The 23,879-nt window shown below is 53.2% G+C and overlaps 2 protein-coding genes across 2 annotated transcripts; both read right to left on the reverse strand.

The window, feature by feature from the left end:
• Positions 1-2,459: 2,459 nt before the first annotated feature.
• On the reverse strand, positions 2,460-5,561 carry LOC113957703 (C-C motif chemokine 19-like). Its single transcript, XM_027665415.1, has 4 exons — positions 5,452-5,561; positions 4,226-4,349; positions 3,774-3,870; positions 2,460-3,288 (listed from the first exon to the last, which is right to left on the reverse strand). Exons 1-4 carry the CDS (start codon positions 5,507-5,509, stop codon positions 3,268-3,270), a joined length of 300 nt encoding a protein of 99 aa, XP_027521216.1. The 5' UTR covers positions 5,510-5,561; the 3' UTR covers positions 2,460-3,267.
• A 6,389-nt stretch (positions 5,562-11,950) lies between these two features.
• On the reverse strand, positions 11,951-14,997 carry LOC113957715 (C-C motif chemokine 21-like). The gene is made up of 4 exons (XM_027665441.1): positions 14,879-14,997; positions 14,261-14,381; positions 13,951-14,146; positions 11,951-13,627 (listed from the first exon to the last, which is right to left on the reverse strand). Exons 1-3 carry the CDS (start codon positions 14,943-14,945, stop codon positions 13,966-13,968), a joined length of 369 nt encoding a protein of 122 aa, XP_027521242.1. The 5' UTR covers positions 14,946-14,997; the 3' UTR covers positions 11,951-13,627; positions 13,951-13,965.
• Between the last annotated feature and the right edge of the window lie 8,882 nt (positions 14,998-23,879).

Consider the following 23,879-nt stretch of genomic DNA (forward strand, 5'->3'; position numbering starts at 1 on the left):
GCAGCCTTGTCTTTCTCTCCTCGCCTTGTGTCCAGTCACCAAGAGAGTGGCTGTTCTGTCAGCTCCATACGAAGGCTTTTCAATTATCATACCTTGTTATATCACAACATGTGAAATGCAGGTCCAAGGTTTGGATAAAGGACTACAGGTGTTTCAGCCAATGATCCAGAACACCTCACACCAAAGTGATCCCTGCACGTAGCCCCAGAGCTACTGAGGGTATGTCTGCATTGTACTACAATGGATTCTGCTCCTGCTCCACCAACTCCTGAGGATACAGTCAGGGTAGGAAAAGAGTTGGAAAAACATGTCCGGGAAGAGAGAAACAGAAGGACTTTTTAACTGAAACTAGCTTTTGGCTGGGAACCGAGGTCTTTGACATGACAGTGACTAGCTGCTTTCCCTAAGAAAAGTGGCTGCTTCCCTCTGAAGAGATCGTTGACATTCTGTATCAGAAAAACTCACTCCCCAGCTTACTAAGCACTGGGCCTGGCTTGTTTTAGACAGATTTCCAGGAGTCAGGCTCTGAAGTGGGGACAGCTGCAGGGCTGGAGGACAGGAGCCAAGACAATGTACCTAGTCCAGGAGAGCATCTACTCTCATCCTTCCCTGGGAGTAAGAGCAGCTTGCTGCCAGAGCTGGGACAGGGATCAACACCCACTTGAGAAGGTAGAAATGGCAGAAAAGGACCTGGCAGGGATCTGTGGTGAATGGCTGCATTGCTCTGAGGAGGGCGGGTTTACAGCTCCCAGGAAAGATGGGAGCCATGGGCTTTGCAACCATGCTCTTACAGGCAGGTAGGCCAAGCCATCCCTCAAACTCTGATGGAAGTAGATAAATCTGCTTCCAGCATCTAAGAAGTCAGTGCAAGCCCGTTCTCCCTCAGCTTCTCTGGTCCAGGACACCGTTCTCCTTGTCAGGGTAGCCTGCAGCCAAGGATGAATCTGATCTGTCCCAATCTAAGCCTCTCTGGCAGTCCCTGCCATTCACAGGAACCCTCTCCCTGTGAGCTGCAGCAACTCAGCCTCAGTGCAGATCCATGCCAAGCATGCTCCCTCTCCCCAGCCAAGGTCCCCTCACAAGTCAGCGAGCGAGAAGCGGGAAGGCTTCTGTCCAAGCAAGCTCCAGTTATCCTCATTTCCCACTCATGCTGTTTGTCTTGGCCTCTCTTCCCACATCAACCTTCTCTCTCTTCCTTCTTCTCCCTGGGATTGAATTGCTGGGGCTGTCACTGTAGTTAATGAGCTGGGACAGAGCTGACGCTATGGGAAACTCAGGCTCAGAGTCATCCTAGCTTGGGGCATTGCGTGTGCACACACACCAGGAGTGCCTCAGAGGGGAGAACAATTGAAAAAGAGACAAGCCCCCAGCAAGTGGGCCAGATGACCAGGGGAGGAGAAGGGGTGGAGCTAAGCTTGCATTCAGGAGATCTCAGCAAAAGCGATCAGGTGTCTGGACACTCCCTGGCTTGAACAGCCCCAGTCACCGCACCACCATGGATGCCATACCAAGGAGGCCTGGTGGCCATGTCCCCTCTGCCTTCAAAACCAGTCCCTGGGCCATCTCAGTCCCAGTCTGTTCCCAGGCATGCTGGCTGACACCAAACCTGACTAATTTAATGGTGAGGACAGTCACATTTGACACTGTGGTGCTTGGGAGGAGACAATGGTGCCTGGCTGATGGCCATGCAAATCCTACTTAAGTGTGTTCAGCCCATGCTTCAGCTGGATGGAACAGCTTTGTTCAAAAATCACATGGCCTTGGCAAAAGGGGGTATAAGGACACTTTGAGACAGCAAGACAATAGTCACAGAAGACCCAAAGTTCAGGAGGAAAATGGCCATGGACTCTCATCCCACTGCTGATGACAGGCAGGAGCTGGTGGGCTGCCATCTGTGCCTTATCCACTGATGCTCCCAGGATGTCTTCAGTAGCCTCCATTTCCCCAAAAGCCCTTTCTTCTCATCTGCACTCCAGCTGCTAGCAAGCACCAACCTGCTACACTGTGCCTCACTTTCCATTTACTGCAAGGACAAAGCTCCTGTTCCTGCAGCTGTTTTTCCATGTCCTGTGCTTCTGTGGGAGTTGAAAGCTGGGAAGCTCTGGCCCAGCAGCTGCACTGGCAGGACTGAAGAGGTTTGGGCTGGATGGTGCAATACTGGCATGCTCCCTTCCACCCCATCTCTGCACACATACCCCCCAGGATGTGCTCCAGCAGCCTGGCTGAGCAGTGTAGACCAGAGCACCTGCTTCAACCATGGTGCTGAGAGACTCTCAAGGGAGACCTGCAGCCCAGCTGCTGTAGAACATCCTTCACCCCTGTAAAATGCCTTTCCCACCCCCCACACCCCCAGCACAGCCCCCTTGCCACTGCAGCATGGCAGGCAGTGCTGGTTGCACACCCAACGCTTCACACTGGCTTTCGGACTCAAACAGGGGGCACATCAGCTCCCTGCTGTCTTTTCTTTTTATTTAACAAAATCTCAGCACAATAAAAAAGAGAGAAAAGAAGCAGCATACACACAGAATAGTTGCAATGAACAGATCTAGCAGCAAATAACCTGAGAGCTCCAGGCATGGGCATGGGACAGGGTTTGAAGGTGGTGTCAGGCTGGGGAACTGAGAAGGGGATCAATGTCCCTGAGGAGAGAAGGGGCTAAGAGCGACATCACTGCCTGCTCTGCAGCTGCCAAGTTACTGGCTCTATTTCTACCCTTGCAAGGAAGGGCAGCAAATGGTGTCAGGAAGTCAGGAGTGAGAGAGGAACCACATTGACCATATATTGTCCAAGTGCATCTAAGTTGTGCATGGCTATTGAGGAACATCTCCAGCATTCCCTCCATCCCAACACTGTCCCATCCCAGCAGCCTTTCCCAGGGATGCAGAAGGAGTCATGCTTGGGGCTGACAACGGAAACCAAATGGATCAAACTAGAGCTGGAGGTCACAGCTGCTGTGCTGAAGGGAAGTCTGAGACTGCCCAAACTCGCCTTGCAGATCAGTCCATCAACCAGCTTCCAGGCTACAAAGCCAAAGGAGTCCCACAGCCCTTGGCTCAGCCTGACACAGGTATTTGGGTCACATCAGAGACAGAAGGAAAGGGAGAGAGCAGACAGGGCGCTGCCCAGCCCCACACACTGGCACAAGTCCTGAGGGGTGTCAGCCCTGAGGCTGGAAGTGGAAGCAGGTTGGCTCCATTAGCATCAGATTCACAACTGGGAGCTGGTCCCACTCGAGGTGTTGGTACCAGCCATGGGCTTCTTTGGAGACTATTTGCCCTGGGGTTTGGCCTGGGGAAGTGAAAAACCCAACTGTTATTAGTGTGCAACTCGGGGCAGGAGCCTCTCCAGAGTCTCCTCCTCCACTTTGGACCTGGCAGGGCCTGCAAAATGCCCACTAAACTCATCCCAAGCCCTCCCCATGAAGGTGCACAAACACTAGACTCCAAGCTTCCAGGGTGGAAGCAGGGAAGGGTTTCCTCCCAGTGCTGTTTGCCATGGCACTCATCAGGTTCAGCCAAGAGTGGCACTGGCTGGAAAATAGCCCCAAGGCTTCATTTGTTTGGGGTGGAAGAGGGCCTACAGAGGAGACAGAGAGGCCCCAGTTGGAGGGAGAACAGATGGGGACCAAGACAAAGTATCCATGTCTCAGCAGAGCATGTCCCTTGGCTGCTCTTCCCAGCAGCTCAGTCACACTGGGAAAACCCTGTTTGGCAGTGGATAAATCAATCCCTAGGCTGCCCTCATGCCTGTCTGAGAACAGAGATGGCTCTTACCTTCCTGGCAAAGCTCGCATCCAGCTTCTCTTGGAGACGAATCACCCACGGGGACCGGAGCGGGGCACAGAGGCGCTTGCCCCTTGTGGTGATGAATCTGCCAAGCCCATGGGGGAAAAACAAAATGTAGTAAGTAGGACACCCTGGGGGTGCTTAAGAACAGCTCAAGGTCTCACCCCCTGCCTCCCTCACTCCCCTTCTCCATCTCTACCTTTAGATGACTTTCTTCACTGACTTTTGCCCCATAGCTTCCCATCTCAGCTGGTCCTTCTCTGACTGAGACTCTTGATCCCCAGGATCTCTTTCACAACCCTCCCCATTCGTTTCTCTCTCAAACCCAGCTCAGCATCCTTCCTCCACCCTGCTTCGCCCCCATCCCTGCGTCCCTGCAAGGTCCGTCCCTCGGCCATCACAAGCTCTTGTCCCTCAGCCGTCAGCACTCAGGCTCTTACACTGTAGCAGGGATGTCACAGCCATCCTGCACCAGCTGGAGCCGGTAATCCTGCACTATCCGCCATGGGATGGGCGTCTCCTTTGTCCGCAGGCAGCAGTCGAGGACGTTGTTCCCGCCGTGCACTGGAGAAGGAGGAACACACCACGCAGGCTGAGGTCAGCGGCACCGCTCCCAGCCTCCCCGGAGGGCGAAGGGGCCGCGGTGGAGCCGGGCGACCCGGCTGGGCACACGGGCACCAGCTTTATTGCTGTCACACCTCCATGCCAGGAGCCCTTTGCCTGCCTCCTTCCAACAGAAAGCAAAGGAGATGAGAGACAGCAGACAGGCAGAAGGCAACCCTTCTGCATGACTAGGTCCCTCCTGCATCCCTTTGCTGCACCCCAGCAAGCAAAGCAGGACAGGGGGGTTTTTACTCCGCATCAGGATGCTGCAGTACAGGCACCCATTCCCAAGGGACTGGGGATGACTTCAGCTTTGTTTACTGAGGCAGTCATAGGTTTGGCAGTCACCCCATCACCAGCCCACCCCACACCGATCATTCCTGTGACAGCTGAGGGACGCAACTGCCTGCACTTCTCTGCAGGGAAGGGGATCTCAGTCACGCTAACAGCAAATGCTATACTCACTGCTAATGCCCAACAAGGCTGGCAGTGACCAGGGATGTCTGTAACCCCCTACAGCGAGATGTAGCACAACACCACAAGGTGCCCGGATTCCCCACCTCCGCACCGCAGAGCAGAGGTTCTGGTGTCACCCATCCAGACAGCTGTGACCAGTGCAGACCCCATGTCCAATACCAGCAGCCCCTCAAACAAAGGCCCTGCACTAACACATGCCTTCCCTCCCACTCCCAGTCCTGCCACTTACCCTGAGGCTGCCTCAAGCCAGAGGGTGACAGGGGTGCTCCTGAAGTGTACTAGGAAGAACTGGACCAAAGTTATCCCAGTCCAAATTGTGCAAGCTGGGCTAAGGCACCAGGAGGCAGGATTGCTCCACAGCCTTGCCCAAACACACCTTCCCAGCCCCAGAACTCTGCAGGCCACTGCCTGGACTTCGGGCAAGACAAAGTCCCTCTTGGACAGGCTGCAAGCAGAGGATGCAGGAAGGCTGTGACAGAGCCCCAGCCATGATTCCCTCTAAAACTCTGATGGAAATGCAAAAGAGAGGCAGACACTGAATTCTCTTGCTTCTGCAGGAAAGGCAGTGTGAGAGGTTCCCTCTTACCATCCAGGATACATCCCAGCACCAGGAGACTGAGGCAGAGAAGATGCAGCTGCTGCATTTTGCAGAGGATGGGCTGGAGGCGAAGGAGCTCCAGGCAGGAGAGGTGAGCTCTGAACAGCTTCCCTGCACTCTGCTGCAGCTGCTCCCTGCTGCCTATATACCCTTCCAGCCCGTGGCTTTCACTTTCTTTTGGAGAAGAGGGTTGGGAAGTTGCAACAGGTCTTGCTACAGGCTGGATTTTAATCTTTGAACAGTTCCCAGATATCCCACTGCATTCCCTGCAGTCAGCTGCTCTGTGGTCCCAGAGCCAAATCCTCTCTTTTCCTCCCATCTGCCTGCACTCAGGCCACAGGGGTTTCTGATCAGGACCAGGCAGCTCCAGGGTCTTTACCTTATGAAACATCCCAGGGCCCTGGGATGTCACACAGGTAGTCCCACACCATATATTTCCCAGACCCTTTTCCAAGATATCTCTGGGATATTCACGTTAGATATTGCACAGGCTCAACACTTTGATGCTATGTGGGTAGAACTTTTCTCGACCCAATTTTTGGGGTATATGTAGGTACTGGAGTGATGTCTGTCTCCCCCTTAGCCCCTCCCCATCTGGTTGCAGAAGTCTGGTTGTCTCCTCCTGCCCTTCTCAGTGCCTGTGGGGGGGGCATATGCAAAGCTGGCAGTCAACCTGCTCCACTCCAGGGCTGGGACCTCACATGCCAAAACACAACCAGGTGTCCCAGAAAATGAGCTCAGGGCCAAAGGCAGCTACAAAGCTTCCTGTAAACAGGTTTTCCTCGTGGAGGAGCAGAAATCCCCCAGGGAGGCTGTGTGCATGGCACAGGGTGCCAGCAGCTCACCCTCTGCGTGGGCGCTGCCGAGAGCGAAGAGCGGCGCTCCCGCTTCAGATCTTCACAGGAGAGCAAGGACAGGAGCTGTTCCTTCTTGGGATGGTGACTCACCACTGGGCCAGTGCCAATGCCACCTGAAGGGATGCCCCTTAAACCAGGCTGTTTCAGCCCTGGCCCCTGCTATGTGGGAAGCTGAGAGCATTGGGGTTGTGCAGCCCAGGGAAGGAAGGATGAAGGGGCTCACTGCTGCCAGCAGCTGCCTTGTAGCGGTTTGGAGAGATGCCTGAGCCAGGGTCATCTTTGAGGGGCCCAGGGACATGACAAAATGTAAAGGCAGCAGTTGCACTCAGAAAAATCCCCACTGACAGTAGGAAAAATATTTCCCAACAGGGGTGAACAAATCCTGGAGCAGAGCCTCCATGCCACCAGCTTCTCCCTTGCTCAAGCTCTGGCTTGTCCTTGCACCTCAGTGGAGAGTGCTGTACAGCTCCTTTCCATGTGGACAAATTTCTACCTGGGTACAAGAAAAAAAGCTGTGACCCAGCGACCTCAGTGTGTCCCTTTGCTCCTCTCAACAGTAGGAGATATCTGCTTCTGCTCCTTCCTCCCTCCATGGTAAGAAGCAAGAGGAGACTCCAGCCACGCCACCAGACAAGGTGCTGCATCCCTGCACTGGCACTGGCGCCAGCCTCACATATGGGGTCATCTCCTCCATCAGGAGAGCATTGGCTCTGACTGATACTGTGGTCTGGCAAGCCAGTGCTGTGGTGAAGGGATTAGGCAGGGGTTGATTAGTGTCGGTCATCAGCCCCAGGCTCCCTGCAGGTTTGGGGATGCAGGCTGACTCTGGGACCTGGTCTCCACTTGATCTCCTGCGGGCTGCCAAAGAGATGCCACAGCAGGGAGGATGACAGCTCCTAGCTACTAGTGGCCAGACCTTCAGGAGCAACTGCTCCTAACCCAGAGCTGGCTCTTCACTGGGGGTTGGTCTGACAAAGAACACCCTGCAAAGAGGTCTCGAGAGCTGAGCCTTGACCCACTGGCACAGCCCACACTAATGCTTTTGTTTGGTTTTGCTTTGGCAACAGAACATCGTGACCCCCTCCCTTGCCAGTCAGTCTGCATTTTTTAAGGTGATGCCCAGACAGGGGTCAAGGCAGGGAAGGCTCGACACAATAAATGCATCTGAACTGCTCTCAGCCCTTCAGCTGTGTGAACTTTTTTGCCTTGTTAAATTCTGATAGAAGCATCAAGGGAGATCTGCTCAATTCAGACACACAGAGCCGTGCTCTTAAAAGCATGAGTTTACAGAGGAGGAAGAGCAGTGACAAATTTCTCTTTGCTTTGGTGCCTGAGCACTGCAGTCTGATCTGGCTCAATCAAGTTCAGCTAATTTGGAAATTATGAGTAAGATGGAGCAAGGTGCAAGACAATGTAAGCAGGTCCTAAAGTGGGAAGTCCTGACCCACTGGCAGGGGGTGCTGGGGGTGCTGCCTGACAGCAAACCCTCACTTCCTTGCGTGTTGGGTGGGTTTGGCAAATCCTGGAGCACGACCAAGGGCTGGCAAGGAGTGCTGGGGATCCTGTGCTGTTGGACTCCCCTCCAGGTACTGCTGGGTCCTGGTCCCCAGAGCAAGCAGGGGGGTCTGCAGCCACTTCCCTGGCACAAGGGGCTGCTGCCTGCTGCTGGCTCACAACTGGCTGTACACCAAAAGGACCATGCTGTGTTGGGAATATATCCTCCTGGAAATAGACCCCTTTGGCTGCAGGGGTCCCCCTGCCCCTCAAGCTGCATGCAGCCCCTGCCAACACACAGCAGGAAAGGGAGCCTCTACCTTCTCCTGACAGCTGTCTGGGAACCAAGTGGGTGAAAGCACATCTGCTTCACACGCCTCTGCTCCCCAGGAGGAGCACCAGAGAGTGAGGAAAGGGGCTTTCCGCTCTCACTGTGAAAGGGGAATGTGACATGTTCTCCCTCCTTTACTGAGGTCAGTGAGATTTCTAAGAAAAGAGTGGTCATCTCTGAAGTGCATCCTCGTGGCATGCAGCGAGCTCATCCCCTCCCCCTTGCAGTGCTGAGCTTCAGGGACCAGAAGAGATGGTGCAGATGGGGAAGAGGGGATGTTTCAGGGTCCGTGGTCCCCAGAGACAAACACAGGCAGGGGATTTGGGATGAGGGAAGAGCATTGTGTGCACTGACCCATTTAAGCCTCTTCCACAGCAATTAGGGAGCGTTGGAGCTCCAGCCCCAAGGACACCACAGGCAGCATGAAGCATCCATGAGCACTCACCCTGCAGAAACCTCAAAAATACAGTTGTTAATTAAAGTGGAAATCAAAGGGAATGAATGATGCCTGTTGGAAATACAATCCACCAAAATGTAAACAGACCAGGTGAGTTATCACCTTCATCCCTGGGCTTTTCTCAGGGAGTGCCTGCTGTGCTGCTAGCCTTCTGGAGATGTGAGAGCTGCTGGAGCCCCCAGGACAGCTGCTCCCCAGCATGTCTGGTGGTGGTCTGCTTTCCACCTTCAAGCTACAGAGCTGGAAAGAGGAAAGGGGGAATTTCAGCAAATTCCAGGCACAGCCAGTCCCTGGGGTAGAATCTGGCCTGGCTACATTCACCTGATTGGGAAATACTGGGCAGACATTGCAGCTGCCTCCACTTCCCTTGCAACGCCTGGCTCAAGGCAGTCTCACACATGGCTCCCATCGCATTCCCCGTCCCAGTGGACCACTGGGATTAGGGCCACAGCCAGCCTGTGGAGCTCCAGGACCCAGTAGATCTCCTCTAACTGAGCGAACCCAGTCAATCTGATTCAAATAAAGTTAAGGGGGAAAAAAGAGCATGTCATACCTTTGCCCAGAGGGAGCAAAGATGAACCTGAGGATCTGGCTCTGAAGGAATCAGATGGTGCCAATTCCCGCTCTGTCCCTAACACTCATTGTTTTCAGTGTCATTGATGCTGAGGTCACCAGGAGTGATGAGCAGCGGAACCAAGACCCTTCAGCTGTGTCTTCCTCGACACTCCCAGGCAAACAACCTTCCCCCAGGACCCCTGCAACACACACGTCCCTCAGCATCACCTCAGCTGCAGAGTGTCTCAGCCTGGTGCTTCCTGCAAATGTGTCCAGGGATGCTGCGAATCCCCAAGATGGCAGTGACCATGTGGTATGCCACCAGCCTTGACTCCCTGCCATTATGCTGCCTGATTTCCAACCTCTCCAGAGATTTCAGGAGGGGGTGGCTGGGGAACAGCTTGAAGACCTGTGGAGAAAGAAATTTCCTTACCATCTCCTGTGTGGCTTGGCAGGAAGGATGCCCAGTGGGGCTGCACACCAAATTCACTTGTGGAAAGATCTACAAATACACGGGATAGAACAAAACTTGCTCTCATTGCTCCGTTGGCTCTTAGACTGACATTGGGCAGGGGAGGCTGTGGGGTTCTTGTTTTGTTGCAGCCCTGGGTCAGGGCTCACATTGGCCCCAACACAGCACATCTTCAGATGCTCTTGCACAGCACCTTGGAGAGCTGCAGCCAAGGAGCAGGTCTGCAATGCCCAGCAGGATGGGAGGAAGGCAGAGGGACTTTGGTATCTGGGGAGGTGGGAGGAGAACTGGTAGCATGAGACACCCCAAAGCCAAGGTTCCTCAGACAGCAACACAGAGGATGGGGGAAGGAGGGCACTTTGGAGCTACGTGTCAGTGATGAAAGGGTTGAGAGGAAGCTCTGGGCTGTTCCCTCCAGGACAGGATGTGCACCAAGGGATGGCCAGGACTAGGAAATACCTTGGGGCAGGAAGGGTGAGAGTCCCACTTTCACACCTCTTCCCTTCTCTCAAGACCATGGCAGGCCCTAGGAGGTAAACGTTGGTGGAGAGGGCACCAAAAACCACCTTGAAGCTACTCTTGGAAACTAGAGCCCCTCTAGCACCATGCAGTCCCAAAACCAGCCCTTGGCCCCCACGGGAGGCTGCAGCATAGCCTGTTCCTGCTTCTGGGAAAGGGCATGGGACAGAGGGACAGAGCTGGTGTGCCTGTCTTCAGATGAGCCTTGCTGGAGCTCAGCCCGGCGTCCCAGCCCAGCACGTGTCGCTGCCGGCACAACCCCGGAGCATCAGCTGCACCAGCTAATGACTTGACTTAATCATTTGGCCTGGGGTCAAGACTTTCTTGGCTACACTCTGTTTTCTGTCTGCTGTCACTGAAACCTTTCTGCTCCAGGGTGGCCAAACTTTCCCAACTTTTTACTCTACTTGACATCATTATAACTCTCTTTCCTTCCCTGCTGGCTGGTTTATTTCTAGGTGGGCCTTGCCCACCCACTGCCCCAGGACATGTTGCATCCACTCTGCCTTGTCTTTGCACGTGAGGCAAAGCAGCAGGTTTGCCCTGCCCAGGGATATGACTGTGTGAATCCTTTTCTGTTGCTTCACTGCAGCATCATCTTAGACCACCTTCTTCACATCTTTTGTCCCAGCTAGGGTCCGTGAATTCAGCTCCTTCAGGGAGAAGGAATTTTGGCCCCTGTTGAATGCTCCAGATCTGAACTGATTGCCTCTCACAGGGAATCTCCTCATAGGTGTTTCCCTGATGCCATCTCCCCATGGCAGCACTGCGATTATCCACCTCACGAGCAAGAGGCTCCCAATAACCCTGCCTCTTATTTTCCTTGAAAGCAGCATTTGGCAGTAAAGCTGGAAGGAATGTGCAAACACTTGTGAGTGTACAGGCAGAGGCACGCAGGGGTTTGTTTGCATTTGTGCATCTGTGTCTATGCTCACACGTGCCTTCCTGAGCAGTTTTTTGTTCCTGAGCATGGGACAAACTCTGGCGCTCTTCCGTAAACCCTGCTCTTAGGGTAAATTTTAGGGTAAATTAAAGCATCACCACAGGCATGTTTTTTTAACCTGTTTTAGCCTAGTGTCCACCTAGCATTTAAAGGGCAAAAAACCGCACGTGCTCTGTACATATGCACAGCCACCAAACACCAGGACACATTTCACACACTGCCGTCTGCTCGTGCTTATCTGTTTGTGATTGCAGACATATTCAGCTGGACCTCTTTTCTAGGGGTCTAGAATTTTCTAGCATTTCATAATCCCCTGACATCAGAACCAGCACAAGGAATCTGTCAGGAGGCAGGGCCAGCCTCGCAGGGCTGGATGCAGCGTGTCCCCAGCACACACACAGGGCTGCCTTCAGTGCGCAAAGCCCAGGCCAGAGCACAGCCTCATTAATTACTTGGTTTATTGCTGTTTTCCCAAAGCATAAGGGAGCACAGAGCTCCTACTTTGAACAAGCTGTGCAAGTCGGGTTGGAGTTGGAGGGACAGGACATGAGCAAAGATGTTGTGTAAGAAACTGTGTTTTGCCCCATGTTTTCTGGCACCTCAGAACTCCTCTATGAGGACAGGTGAGCAACCAGGATGTCTTCAGCTTGCTGGGCAACACAGCTGCAAGGGAAGGGACTTGCATAGCTCCTCTCCACTGTGCCAGCATCTCCCAGCCCGTGCACCCCAGAGATGCATTGCACAGGGGGGCTGCAAAAGCCCAGACCTGAGAGATGAGGGTGTGTGGGATGAGGAAAGCACCCCACCATGCAGCCCTGCCCACCCACCAAAGCCCAACATGACAGCTGGAATGAGTGAGTTTGGTTATAAAGAATATATTTTATTGCCACGCATCCTGTCCAAAATCCGGTCTGGCAGACGGCTGCATGCTCCCACATGGAGGAGAGGGCAGCACAGAGACAGCTCGGCACCCGTCCCATACTCAGGGCTGGTGTCTTGGACTTCACAGTTACTTTACACAGCCTTAAAACAATAGACCTAAATGCCTGCTTAATAAAGCAATCAACCCAGATAAACGTGCTTGATAGAAACACTCAGCTACAAGCTTTACTCCAGCGAACACACAGCCTTTGCTGATACTGTTAAGCTCTGCAAATCCTATTATTGCATTTATATGACTTAATAGACCTTTACTGACCAAAGTCCACGTCTGAAGTCTCTGCAAGCAAATGGCACTGCTATGGTACAGCTGTTCAGCTTGCTCCTTCTTGGCATGCTGGGGGCAGATTTCTTAAGCACGGGGAGATGGCATTTCCCCCCTCTACTTTCAGTCCCACCTAATACTGTCCTCTGGGTAGTGACTTCTCTCACTAAAGGTTTGGGTTAGAGCCACTCTCAAACGGCTGCAGGGTGTCTACAATAAATTTTATGAAGTCGTCTATTCCCCCACTTTCACAGCCTCACATGCAGCTTTCACCATGTGGGCTTTTCAGATTTGGTAAGAAAGTATTTGAGCGTTTCTGGGCTCCCCCCCCCCCCCCGAAAACTAAGCATTTGGCTTAATAGTGACTGAATCCCTGACACACGCAATGGCAGGGGAGATAAAAGGGTAAAGTTCCACTAAAATGAACAATTTGTTCCGATTCCATTGCAATTTTGTAACCAGGGGAGCTAAAAGGGTATAATTCCACTAAAACGAACAATTTGTTCTGATTTCATGGAAATTTTGCACATAAAAAAAGAAAATAAAAAACCAATGGGACAAAATGTAGCTATCGTTATCCGAACTACACTGCAACTGAGCATCATAAAAGCTGAAGGGAAAGACTAGAACAGTCCAGACACAGAGTCACACTGTCACCCCCAAACTTTCCATCTCAGCCCCTGTTAATTGCCCTGTAAGGAAGCTCCCAGCAAGCAGCTCAAGAAGGACCATGGGACTTGGGACCTGCCTGGCACCCCACAGCCCTGCAAGCTGAAAAGAAGCAAGCAAGTGGGAGGGAAATAAAAATCACCTATCACTTTTTTGATAGAAAAATAAGAGTAATCTTCCAGAAAAGCCAGCCTGAAGCATAAAGGATACTCTGTGAAGCACAAGGAGCCAGAAGGAAAGCCTTCCAGGAAGACTGAATGAAAGCACAGTTTTAAAATATAAATACAAGTGTCTAAAATCCCCCAAAAAAGTCATAGGAAAAGCTGCCATCCTGCCAGGCTAAAGAAATGCCCTCCAGTGGGAATGCTGTCCACTTTCCTCTTGAGGCCATGGCTCAGCTCCCACTGGAGTCCAGGTCCCCACCTGTGTGGCCGTGGGGCGAGCAAGGACCTGGGTGCCCCCTTTGCTGAGAGCACCCAGACAGTGCAGAGGGTCCCACTAGGGAATCTCTGTGTCAGGCACAGCAGCACAAAGGAGGCTGTGGGGTAGAGGGCAGCCCCCTCAGCCAGCCCCGTTCTCGCCCCGGGGCCAGCAGGTGGGTGGGTGGTCTGTGGATGTCCATTGCCAGGCTGAGGGTCAGTCATCAGTGGGAAGGCATCTGTCCTAAGGAAGGCAAGCGGGAGGTATTGAGATGGTGGGGGTCTCAAAGAGAGCACCCACCCCAGCTGGGGGCCATTCCCTTGTGTGTCATGCCTTGCCCATCCCCAAGCACTGCCTTGTCCCAGCTGTTCCAGAAACAAAGTTGATTTGAAGGCAAGCACAGACCAGGAGAGAGCTGTGCCTTAACTGCCTCCACACTCTAGCCATGGTTCTGGCAGCTCTCAGGCTTGGCATAAGGAGCTGAACACCCACCCTGTCATGCAGAAGGATCTGGGATGGCATGCAGTGCCCTCAACCCATCACCCTTCTGTTCTCCCCTCACCTACCTCTTCAGGCCTGACTTAGACCTGCTGCCGCCTCCGCCGCTTGGGTCTGCCCCCAGAACGCTGGGACTGTTCCTTCTTCTTCTCCTTTTCATTCTTCTTGTCCTTGTCATTCTTCTTGTCCACGTACTTCATCACCTTCTGGACAGCAGGGTCAGTGGGAGAGGAGCAGATTTTCTTGCCTCTCTTGGTGGTGAACCTGCGGTGCAGTTGAAAGGTTTGCTTGGGGGTGAGCAGTGGGAGGACATGGAGAGTGAGGGTTTGTCTGGAGTCAAACTGCTTTGGGTGGTCCTGAGTGCCACAGGGTACTTACACGACAGCACGCAGCAAACACCCTGACTCGGGTCCCTGGACTGTGTAGGATGTCGCCACGCGAATGGGAACGGCTCTCTGGCTGTGCTTCAGGCAGCAGTCTGAAGCTGAGCTTCCAAGTCCTGTGAGCAAGGGAGGGGATGTGGGTTTTTTGACAATGAACAAGACAAGGTACCTTCAGCACAGCACGGATGGCTTACAACAAAGGGCTTGCTTGGTGGGAGAGATGCTGGGCAGAAGGTAGAGAGGTCTCACCTGGGCTGAGGCCACCCTGGGATGTCTCAACCCCAGTGTTTAGTTGCAGGTTAAACCCTGCCCCAAGAATATGAGACACCATATCAGAGGGTGGTGGAGGGGAAACTGAGGTAGAGATGATCTCCTTGAAAAGAAACTCGTTCTCCCACCTGCACTTTTCAGCTCGAGGTGCTGCTGCCCCACCAGCCACATGCACGCGCACACACAGACACACACACATCCCTACACACAGCTGCAAGCCCCACACCCAAACACACTGCAAATACCCCCCTGCACCACCCAGCACCCTGTGCTGATCCCACAGAGCACCCACACTCCCTGCCCCATCCCATAGGAGCAGGCAGGAGGTCTCTGTGCCCCTCACCTTGAGCCTGGGCAAAGAGGAGGGTGGCAGCCAGCATCAGCAGTGGCAGGAGGAGGCGGAGAGCCATGGTGGTGCCACGGGTGCTGAGCAGGGCAAGGCTGGGGAGCAGGACACACACTGCTGCCTCGTGCAGAGGCTGCTCCTATTTATCTCTGGAGCTTTGCTTTCAATTTCGGCCAGCCTGGCAGGCAGCCCATCAGCCGGCCAAGGGCTGGGTGATGGAGAAGTAGGGGGTGGGGGATTCCTGTAAGCTGCAAGCCCCCCTTTACAGACACGTCCTGTCTTGTTCCCAGCTGCCCATCACAGCATGGGGTGCCAGGTGGGGGACACACTGGAGATACAGCTTCCATCACAGTCAGATGAGTTTGTGGGCTCCAGTTTCCTACAGTCTTGCAACCTGGCACTACCTGCTCTCAGAGGGTCTCATGTTGCTGCTTGCCTGTTTGTTCCAGGACAGGGACCCTGGCAGGTGGCCAAGCCATTAAAGAAACCAAAGAATCAACCTGTTTTCCTCCCCCACTTAGTGTTTTGCACCCAAGCCAAACCACTGACACAAACAGGTGAGAAGTGGCTCAGGGTAACCACACATCACAGACCCCTGAGCCCCCATCCCTGTCCAGATGCCTCAGGGACTTCCCCAAACATCTGAACACAGCTGCAGTGCTGGGATGTGCAAGGATCAGACTGCAAGGAAGCTGTGGAAAACAGCACAGCCTACCTTACTTTGGTGCTGATATCAAATTGTGGGGACCTCAACCAGCTTGAGGAATGAGCTGGCAAAAACTTTCTGAGGTGTAACGCAGACAGGATATGAAGTCCCATGGACAGAATGGCACGACCCTGTGCAGCTGAACAGGTTGGGTATAGCTGGATAGATGGGGGCTATGCAGAAGTGAACCCAGAGAGCTGAATAGGACCCTACAGGGAACAGCTGTGGTGGCAAAGGCCACCCAAAGAGACAGCCATGTGACTGGAGCAAGTCCTGAGCAACCCAGTGGGACAGCAGTCCTGCTCTCGGGAATGGATGGAGGATGGACAGACACCTCCACATTTTCACAATGGAGGTTTCACAACTGCTTTGGGAAACCTGTTCCACTTCTTGAAATGTTCTCAAGTTGAAACCATCTTCCCTGCTATTCAATTGGATTTTCCTTTGGTGCATCAGGTGTCACTGCCTCTCATCCTGCTCCAGAGCCCCTCTGAGAAGAGCTAGGACCCATCATAATACCCCACTGGGCAACTACTGCCAGCAAGAAGTCCCCTTTGCCATCCTCTCCCCAGCTTCACCACCCACTGCTAGCAGTCCCTCTTTGCCCACCTTGGCCATCAGGTCCTCAGCAACTCAGATCCCATCACTCATGTCAGGTGTGTCCTGGGAGCCCCAGCGGGATGTGCAGCCCTAATGGGGTCTACCCAATCATGGTGGGAGCCATGCTCCTTCCCAGGCACCACTGCCTGTGAGCGGAGTGGCAGCCCCAGGACTTTCCACCAGTTCCTGAAAATGACCCTCAGAAACAGTCATCAAGGGCAATAAGTAACCCAGGAGGAGACCAGAGTGCTGGATGCTGTAGAAAGCAGAGATGTGACAAGGTGCCCACACTTCTGCCCCCCTCATCAGGGAGGTGGCAGTGATGGAGTCATGGCAGGGGGGCTCACCAACAAGTGTCCTGCAGCCCTCTCTTGGGCAAGGAGACCAGCAGGCTGGCTTCCTTCAGAACCAGCTGGGAGCCTGGGGCAGTGTGGGATCCAGGGTTGCACTCCTGGGATTTCTCCCATCATTCATGCAGAAAAGAAAGGGACATCCCATTCTGGGGAGTACCCATGTGCACAGCACCCAGATAGGGGAAGGCAGCTCCCCACACATTTGTGCAACACAAAGGTTGGTGTGGACTCAGGCAGCAGACCCTGGAGCATGCAGCAGGTGTGGGACATGGGGAGCAGCAGGTTACCTGTTGGTGCATCTCCCCAGGGCATCGGGAAGCACAGGGAGTGGGTCCCTAGAAGCATTCTGCGTGTTGTCACCCATTGCCCCAACACCAAAGCATTGGGGACATCAGGACAGGGCAGGAAAAGGAGAGCCATGCTGGTACTTAGTGCCTTTCCAGCTCTTACTTGTGCAAACTCTCCAGAGAGCAGCACCCAGGTGCTGAGCACCTGGATGACCTCCACCCTTGGCACAGCTGGAGCACTGTCTTTTTGCTGGAGAGCCATCCACCCTGGCAAAGTCTCTCCCAGAGCCTGTGTGGTATCAAGACAGATGATGTGGATGGAAGGAGGGATGACATGTCACAGGTTGTCCCCAGCTCAGACCAGTCCACCCCAGGACTCCCTCTGCTCCCAGTGGAGCCCAGGAGAGCTCTGTGGTCCCAGCAGAGAACTCCGATCCCCGCCTTGCCCAATCCATGTCCTAGCCACAGCAGCAGGCTCCTGGAAAGCCCCTGGCTCCCTGAGTGTTTTCAAGATATCGCAGCAGCAGCATCCTCCGGGCAGAGGCCAGCCCCAAACACAGTCTGAGCTGCTAAGCAGGGTCAGGGCACGCGTTTCCCTTCACAGGCATCAGTCTTTGGCAATTCCCTGGTTGCTGTGACTTATACCTCAAAGAAAGCATCTGGATGAGAGGACCCTTGCTCCAGTCCTTCCAAGGAAGGTGGTTGGAGAGGTCCCAAGAGGGGAAGGAGTATTTAGCCACTGCAGATGCATGTCTGAGCAGCAGGGCCCCATGGAAATCAGCCTGGGGGTCAATGCCCCATCTCCCCTCCTGCTCCCTTCCCTCAGAGCATCCTCCTTCAATCTTTCTTTTCCTTGTACCTTTCTCTGTCACCTGTTCCCCTGGCCCAGGGAGAAAACAGGGATCTTCTGGCAATGAGAGGGGAGTGAGCATCCCTGTTTGCAGAGGGGTTACAAAACAGATCAAACTTTTGGGATAAAGAGGAGGTGCCAGGGTGGGGGTAGAGGCAAGGCTTTTTAGGGTTCTCAAATACCACCAACCTCCAGCAGCTGCTCTGGCCAGGCACAACTTCTTGCACACACCCACACAAGACTATTTCTCACCAGCTTGGGCTCCTGCAGCCACCAGCCTTTTCCCGTAGCTCAGAGGTGCAGGATGGAGATGGAAACAGGGAGGGGTGTAAACAGGGAGGTGCAGGCATATAACGAGGTAGCTTGCCCCTCTGAATTGTCTCAGCTACAGAGAACCACTTTCTGACCACAAGGTCTGTGTCTGTGTACAGAGCCATTGCAACAGGGCTTTGTATAATGATGCCTGCAGTTCCCCCCATACTCAGGCAGCCCAGCTCCAGCCCTTTGCATTCCTGTGGTGGAGGCACCTCCACACTGCAGGTACAGGGGAGGGTATTATCCTGGACAGAAACTATGGTGTCCCCTAACACAGAGTGCACATAAATACTGGGACTGTGGCAAAGGTCACCGAACTGCCTTGCTTGTGGTCCTTTCTCAGGCAGTGAAAACACTGTGGCAGCTTGTAGGCACTCGCTCAAGCTTCCATCCCAAAGGCTTCCCATGTTTGCACTCTGCACCTGAGCACTAGAGCTTCACAGCCCTGAGTTTGTCCGTGGATTACTTCCCTGGTTTCTAGGTTTTCACCCTGTCCTAGCATCCCACCCCATAATGCCAGGAGATCCTCTCCCCTGAACACTCAGTCCTCTGCTCATCCAGATCTGGGCTGTCCATCAGACCTGCAGAAGCCCCCAGCTCTGTTCCACTTAACCAGACAGCAGGATCTGCTCCCCAGGGGGCTGGGAGCAGAGGTTCCCTGAACTGAAAGCATCAAGGGGAGCCAACCAGGGGGACTGGGAATTTCCGAATTCTTCTGGATGCTGCCTCCAAGTTAAAGTCAGTGCTAACAGGAATAGGGTCGCACAGCTCAGCTCAACCCGCTGACCAGCAAATTCCTTCCCGCAGAGGCCCCGATTCCCAGGACCCAGAGGTACTTACATGGAAAATCCCCGTGGTTGGGAAGGGGAGCAGGCTGGGAAGGGGAGCAGGCTGCCTGCCAGGCACACTGTATAGAAATGTCGTATAGCGACACAGTCCTTGGGACACGGGAAAGAATTGCTGGAAGCTGGCGGCACACGAGCCGGGCAGGCTGCCTGCTGGCTGCTGCACTGTCCCCAGCGTCCGGTGAGGCAGATAGGAAGAGCAGGATGAGGACAAAATGCTGGGAAGGACAAGGAAGCAGCTCCGCGGGAGTGCATGGGTGCTGAATCTAGCTGGGCATGGAGAGGGTCTTCAGGCGGAAGAAGTTCGTCCCACACCCACTTCATTGCCCCAGACAGAAATTTGGTTTCCCAGCTGGGTGTGGGTGCAAGGAGTTAACCCTTTTGTTGCTAGCATGCTTGCAGAGTGGCTCAGGTTTGGGGTAGGATGCTGCCAGAAAATATTCAGGGGCTTAGTGACCGGGCTGAGAGGGACCTGAGCAGATCCTGCACCCTGGAATGATACCCTGTTCCTACAGCAGCCTCTGCATGATGTGCAGTGCTGCCCATAGTGCTTGCTCAGACTCAAAATCAAGGTGCTGTGTGTAGTCCCCCCATGGAAATTACTTGACCAGCATCACTCAACTCTCAGCCGCCCTGGTCCAGGCGTTACCCAACACACGTGATCCTTTGGACTCGGGCTGTTGTGAGTGTGCAGATTTGTCACTGTGTCACCAGAAAATATAGGGGTGATGGATCAGAGCCTCTCGCTCCATGGAGACCTCCTTGAGGTGGCCAAGGATTATGGTGGGAAGGGGGTATGGCAAGATGCTCCTGCTCTTGGTAGACAGTGGAAAACCTCGCAAGGAAGTGCAGTTCAGCTTTGTTTGCACAACCCTCCAAATACAGTGCCCCTCTCAGTAGTCCTCAGCCCTTCCACCAACCACAGGTTCAATCCTACATCTTCCAACGAGAAGCACATCAATACTCCACCTAGAAATCTCCTGGGTTCTCATATGGCAACATAAAACTCAGTGGAAGCTGTTGTTGCCGACCCAGCCTTCACTGAAAGTGGAGATGTAACACGTGATAAATCCTCTCACTGCAAAGCAAGGCAGCCCCAAAGGCATGGCATGATGTGTGTGCCAGCCGAGCTGGAGCTCTGGGTGGTGGAGATGGGTGGGCTGGCAGGCACTGTCCAGGATGGGATGTGCACATGCCTGTGCTTCATGCAAAGGCACCGTTCTGGTGTGTGGATTCAGAGAGACTTTAGAAGCTGCTGGGGAAAAAGCCAGCTGAGTGTCATTGGAGAGGAAACTGCTCCTTCTCTGTCTTGGGATATCAGGCTTTGTGCTTGACACCAGGCAGAGCCCCACTGCAGGCACCCCGCAGCCCTCCCTGCCTCACGCTTCTGACATGAGCTCAGCTCCACAGGATGGACAGCCCAATCCCGCCTCTAGAGCAAAGAGCAGCTGACACATTCAGAGAGTTCATTGGCGGGGTAGGAGGGGGTGTGTGTATGTGTATGTGTGGAGACGGAGAAATTAAAGATGGCCAAAGGGAAATGAAGCAAAACATCCAGAAGACTCTGGAGAGTTTGCCGAAGACATTACAGCAAGACGTAAAATAGAAACTGGATACGCTTCAGACAAGACTGGAAAACACCAGAGAAGGGCTCTGCTCCTCTGGTAGCTCAGCTAGCCACCCCAGCCAGGAAAGCAGCTGCCAAATGCCCAGGCAGCAGTAGAAAAGGCAGAGAGAAAGCAAAGAGAACGGAGATGAAGTCCCACAGGGGTAGGAGGTGCTGGGCATCAATGCAAAGCAGAGGCCCACTGTGTTGCCTTGCCAGCGTCATGGGCCATAAGCATCTGGACTTGGCATCAGGGAGCACTGGTGCCAGCAGGGCACCTGAATAGAGGTTGGCCAAGCTGTTCCCAGCAGCCTGCATGGAAAGGAAACAGCTCCTGGAAGAGAGAGAAACAAATGTGAGGGGCTCTGGGAGCTCAGCTAGGCAGTGGACAGTTCTCATCCTGCCCAGATATAGTTAAAAGATAAGAAAAAGTTACATACTCCAAACCTAATTGTAGCTGTCTATGAACAGCAGCAGGGCAGAGCAACAGAGCTGTCAAAATCCCACAACAGCTGGCTCTACCATAAGCCCAGAGCTTGAAGACATGAGGAGTGACCTGAGGCTCATTTTGGCACCAGGCAAACAGAATTAGTGTGGAGGGGACACCCTGCACCACCAAGGAGACCTGCACAGTGCAGGGAAACCTCCTCCCAGGCACACACAGAGCAGGGATTGACCCAGACACACCAAAGTCCTGAGGAGTCAAGACTAGACACTTGACCTGGCCATTATCAAATGAGTGTGTCCAAGAAGATGCAAGGGGCACATGCCGAAACATGAGAAAAAACATTGTCTGGAGGTCGGACAGTGCTCAAGATGCCATAGTCAGCTGGCCAGCGTATGAGCTCTGTGGTTCAGTGGGTGGCTGCAGGCGATGGGTGATGGGCTGGGAGCAGTGCAAGGGGCTGGAAATTCCCTTGGGGAATGGGGAACAGGCTATTTACAGAAAGGGAACAGCTACAGGGCCAGAAGCCGGGACACCTCCTGGCAGCATCCACCTGTCAAGGCCTCACAGACCCTGTTTGAAAGACTGTCTTTGAGGGTGCCTGGCTCTGGTGTCAAGAGGAAGGGGAGGCATATCATCGCACCCACTGATGGGTTGCATCCTAGTGCCTTGGCAGCAGAGTAGACCATGCACTCTGCAGAGATCTGAAAGAGCTCAGGGCTGCCAAAATGAGACTGAGCACAAGCCCAGTTCCCTGTCCTCCAGAAGTGACTGGCTCTGGTCACCATCACAAAGGGGAAATTCCCTACCAAGAATACTATGAGGGCTGAAGCCCAAACTTCCATCTGTGCAGGACTCTGCCCCAAGTCTGAAGGTCTCTGTGACAGCTGTAAACACCACATGGTGCCCCAAGGCAAGGTTACAGAGGCAGGAAAGAGGTTTGTGAGACCAGCTGGTACTGTTGGCATTACTCAATAGGCACAGAGAGCATCCTCTGAATAGGTTGACCAGAGAGGCTGTGAATGCTCCATCTCTGAAAGCGTTCATCCAGCCAGGATGGATGGGGCTTTGGGCAACCTGGTCTAATGAAAGGTGTTCCTGCCCCTGGAATTGGGGTTGGAATGAGATTATCCTTAAGGTCCCTTCCAACCCAAATCCTTCCGTGATTGGATAATTCTATGCTGCTGTCTCCATTTCCGATAGTTACCTCCCTCTGGGCAGCAGATCCCTTAGGCAAACACCACAGCCACCAGAGCCCCTCAGGGCACAGCTCCAGCAGTTGTGGTCTATCCCGTGCCCTTTGGCTTTCTCTCTCCACTCAGCAGGGAGATGAGGTCAGTTCCAAATCCTCACATGGGTTTCCAAACATAAATATTCTTCTACCTACTCCCATCCCTTCCCACTCTTAGACTCAGGCTCAGTGCTGAGTTGGGCAGGACATATCTAAGCAACAACTGGGGAAAAGGGGGAATGGTTTAAAATGGAAAGAGATCAGGTTTAGATTAGACATTAGGAAAAAAATCTTTACTATGAGGGTGGTGAGGCACTGGAACAGGTTGCCCAGAGAAGCTGTGGGTGCCCCATACCTGGAAGTGTTCAAGGCCAGATTGGATGGGACTCTGAGCCCCATCTAGTGGAAGGTATCCCTGCCCTTGGCAGCTGCCATCTCTTGGAATGAGATGGTCTTCAAGGTCTCCTTCCAACCCAAACCATTCTACGATTCTATGAACTCACAGAAGTGGCCTCACCCACCCATCACAGCCCTGGGGTAGCACAACCTTAATTTAAAAGTAGGCTGATATGTTGGTCTGGGTTAACCCCAGTAAGCTACTAAACCTCCAGGTCCCTCAATCCCCACTAGGTGGAAGGGGGAGAGAATCAGAAAGATAAAGTCAGAAAACTGATGGCTTGAGACAAAAGACAATTTAATAGGTAAAGCAAAAGCTGCGAGCAGAAGAAAAGCAACATAAGGAATTAAATCACTACTTCCCATCAGGAGGCAGGTGTTTACTATTCCAGGAAAGCTTTCATTGTGCTGATGAAATAAATACCTCCATCACATCTAGTGGCTACTTGGAAAGATAAACACTTAAACTCCAAATGTACCCCCTTCCTCCTTCTTTCTCTCAGCTTTTATTGCTGAGCTCACCATTGGTATGGGATATTCCTTTAGTCTGTTGGGGTCAGCTGTCCCCAACAGCTGTGTCCTCTCCCAGCTTCTCACGCACCCCCAGCTTACAAGAAAAGGCACTGAAACTGTGCAAACACTGTACAGCAATAACAAAAACATCCCTATTTTATTCAACACTAGTTTGGTCACAAATGTACAACACAGCACCATACGAGCTCCTGTGAAGAAAATTCACTCTTTCCCAGAGAAAACCAATACTATCTCTGCCCCTTATTTAATACCATTGTTGTCATGCTCCAGTCCCACACCACCCAATATCTCCTCATTAACTATTGCCTTCCTCCCATTCCCATTCTGTGATTTATAAAGAGGTGTTAGTCCCTTTACAGGGGATGGTAAAATGCCCACAAAAATGTCCATTGAGTTCATTTACTCCGTGACTTTAGCTCCATCTGTTATGGTGGTCACTGGGACAGGATAGGTGTGTTGGGTGGAGTTACTGGGCACCAAAGCCAGCTCGGGGTGGGTCACTGCTGCACTTGCACTGCTTCTTGTGAGGCTCATCCTCCACTGGGTCAGGTGGTTCCTGCTACAGTAATTTCTATAACATGCAACTCGAATCCCAGATTATCACAGTGTAAAGGTTTATGCACAGCAATTTCCAACCCTGGTGTCTCAGGGTTTAACACTGCCCTAAACTTCTTCTCTTGACCATGGTGCGCTGCAGGCTTACCCATGAACCACAACCCCTTCACAAAAAGCTTATTGTGGTGTGGACTTATTCATGGCCCCAGACACTTTGAGTTGTTCAATCATGGCCTTTTCCATGGCCACAGGTGCTTCACTGAGCACCTGCTGTG

This window comes from Corapipo altera, unplaced genomic scaffold (genome assembly GCF_003945725.1).
Source record: "Corapipo altera isolate COAL_440 unplaced genomic scaffold, ASM394572v1 61045, whole genome shotgun sequence".
Taxonomy (NCBI): Eukaryota; Metazoa; Chordata; class Aves; order Passeriformes; family Pipridae; genus Corapipo; species Corapipo altera.

Bases quoted from the DNA above. Each gene is read 5' to 3' on its own strand.
- LOC113957703 (XM_027665415.1), bottom strand. From the start codon at position 5,509: ATGCAGCAGCTGCATCTTCTCTGCCTCAGTCTCCTGGTGCTGGGATGT. The intron at 4,350-5,451 runs GTAAGAGGGAAC...CTCCTTCTCCAG, and splicing joins GCTGGGATGTATCCTGGATG to TGCACGGCGGGAACAACGTC. The intron at 3,289-3,773 runs GTAAGAGCCATC...TCACTTCCCCAG, and splicing joins ATGCGAGCTTTGCCAGGAAG to GCCAAACCCCAGGGCAAATA.
- LOC113957715 (XM_027665441.1), bottom strand. From the start codon at position 14,945: ATGGCTCTCCGCCTCCTCCTGCCACTGCTGATGCTGGCTGCCACCCTC. The intron at 14,382-14,878 runs GTGAGGGGCACA...CCTTGCTCACAG, and splicing joins CCTCTTTGCCCAGGCTCAAG to GACTTGGAAGCTCAGCTTCA. The intron at 14,147-14,260 runs GTAAGTACCCTG...ACTGCACCGCAG, and splicing joins TGTTTGCTGCGTGCTGTCGT to GTTCACCACCAAGAGAGGCA.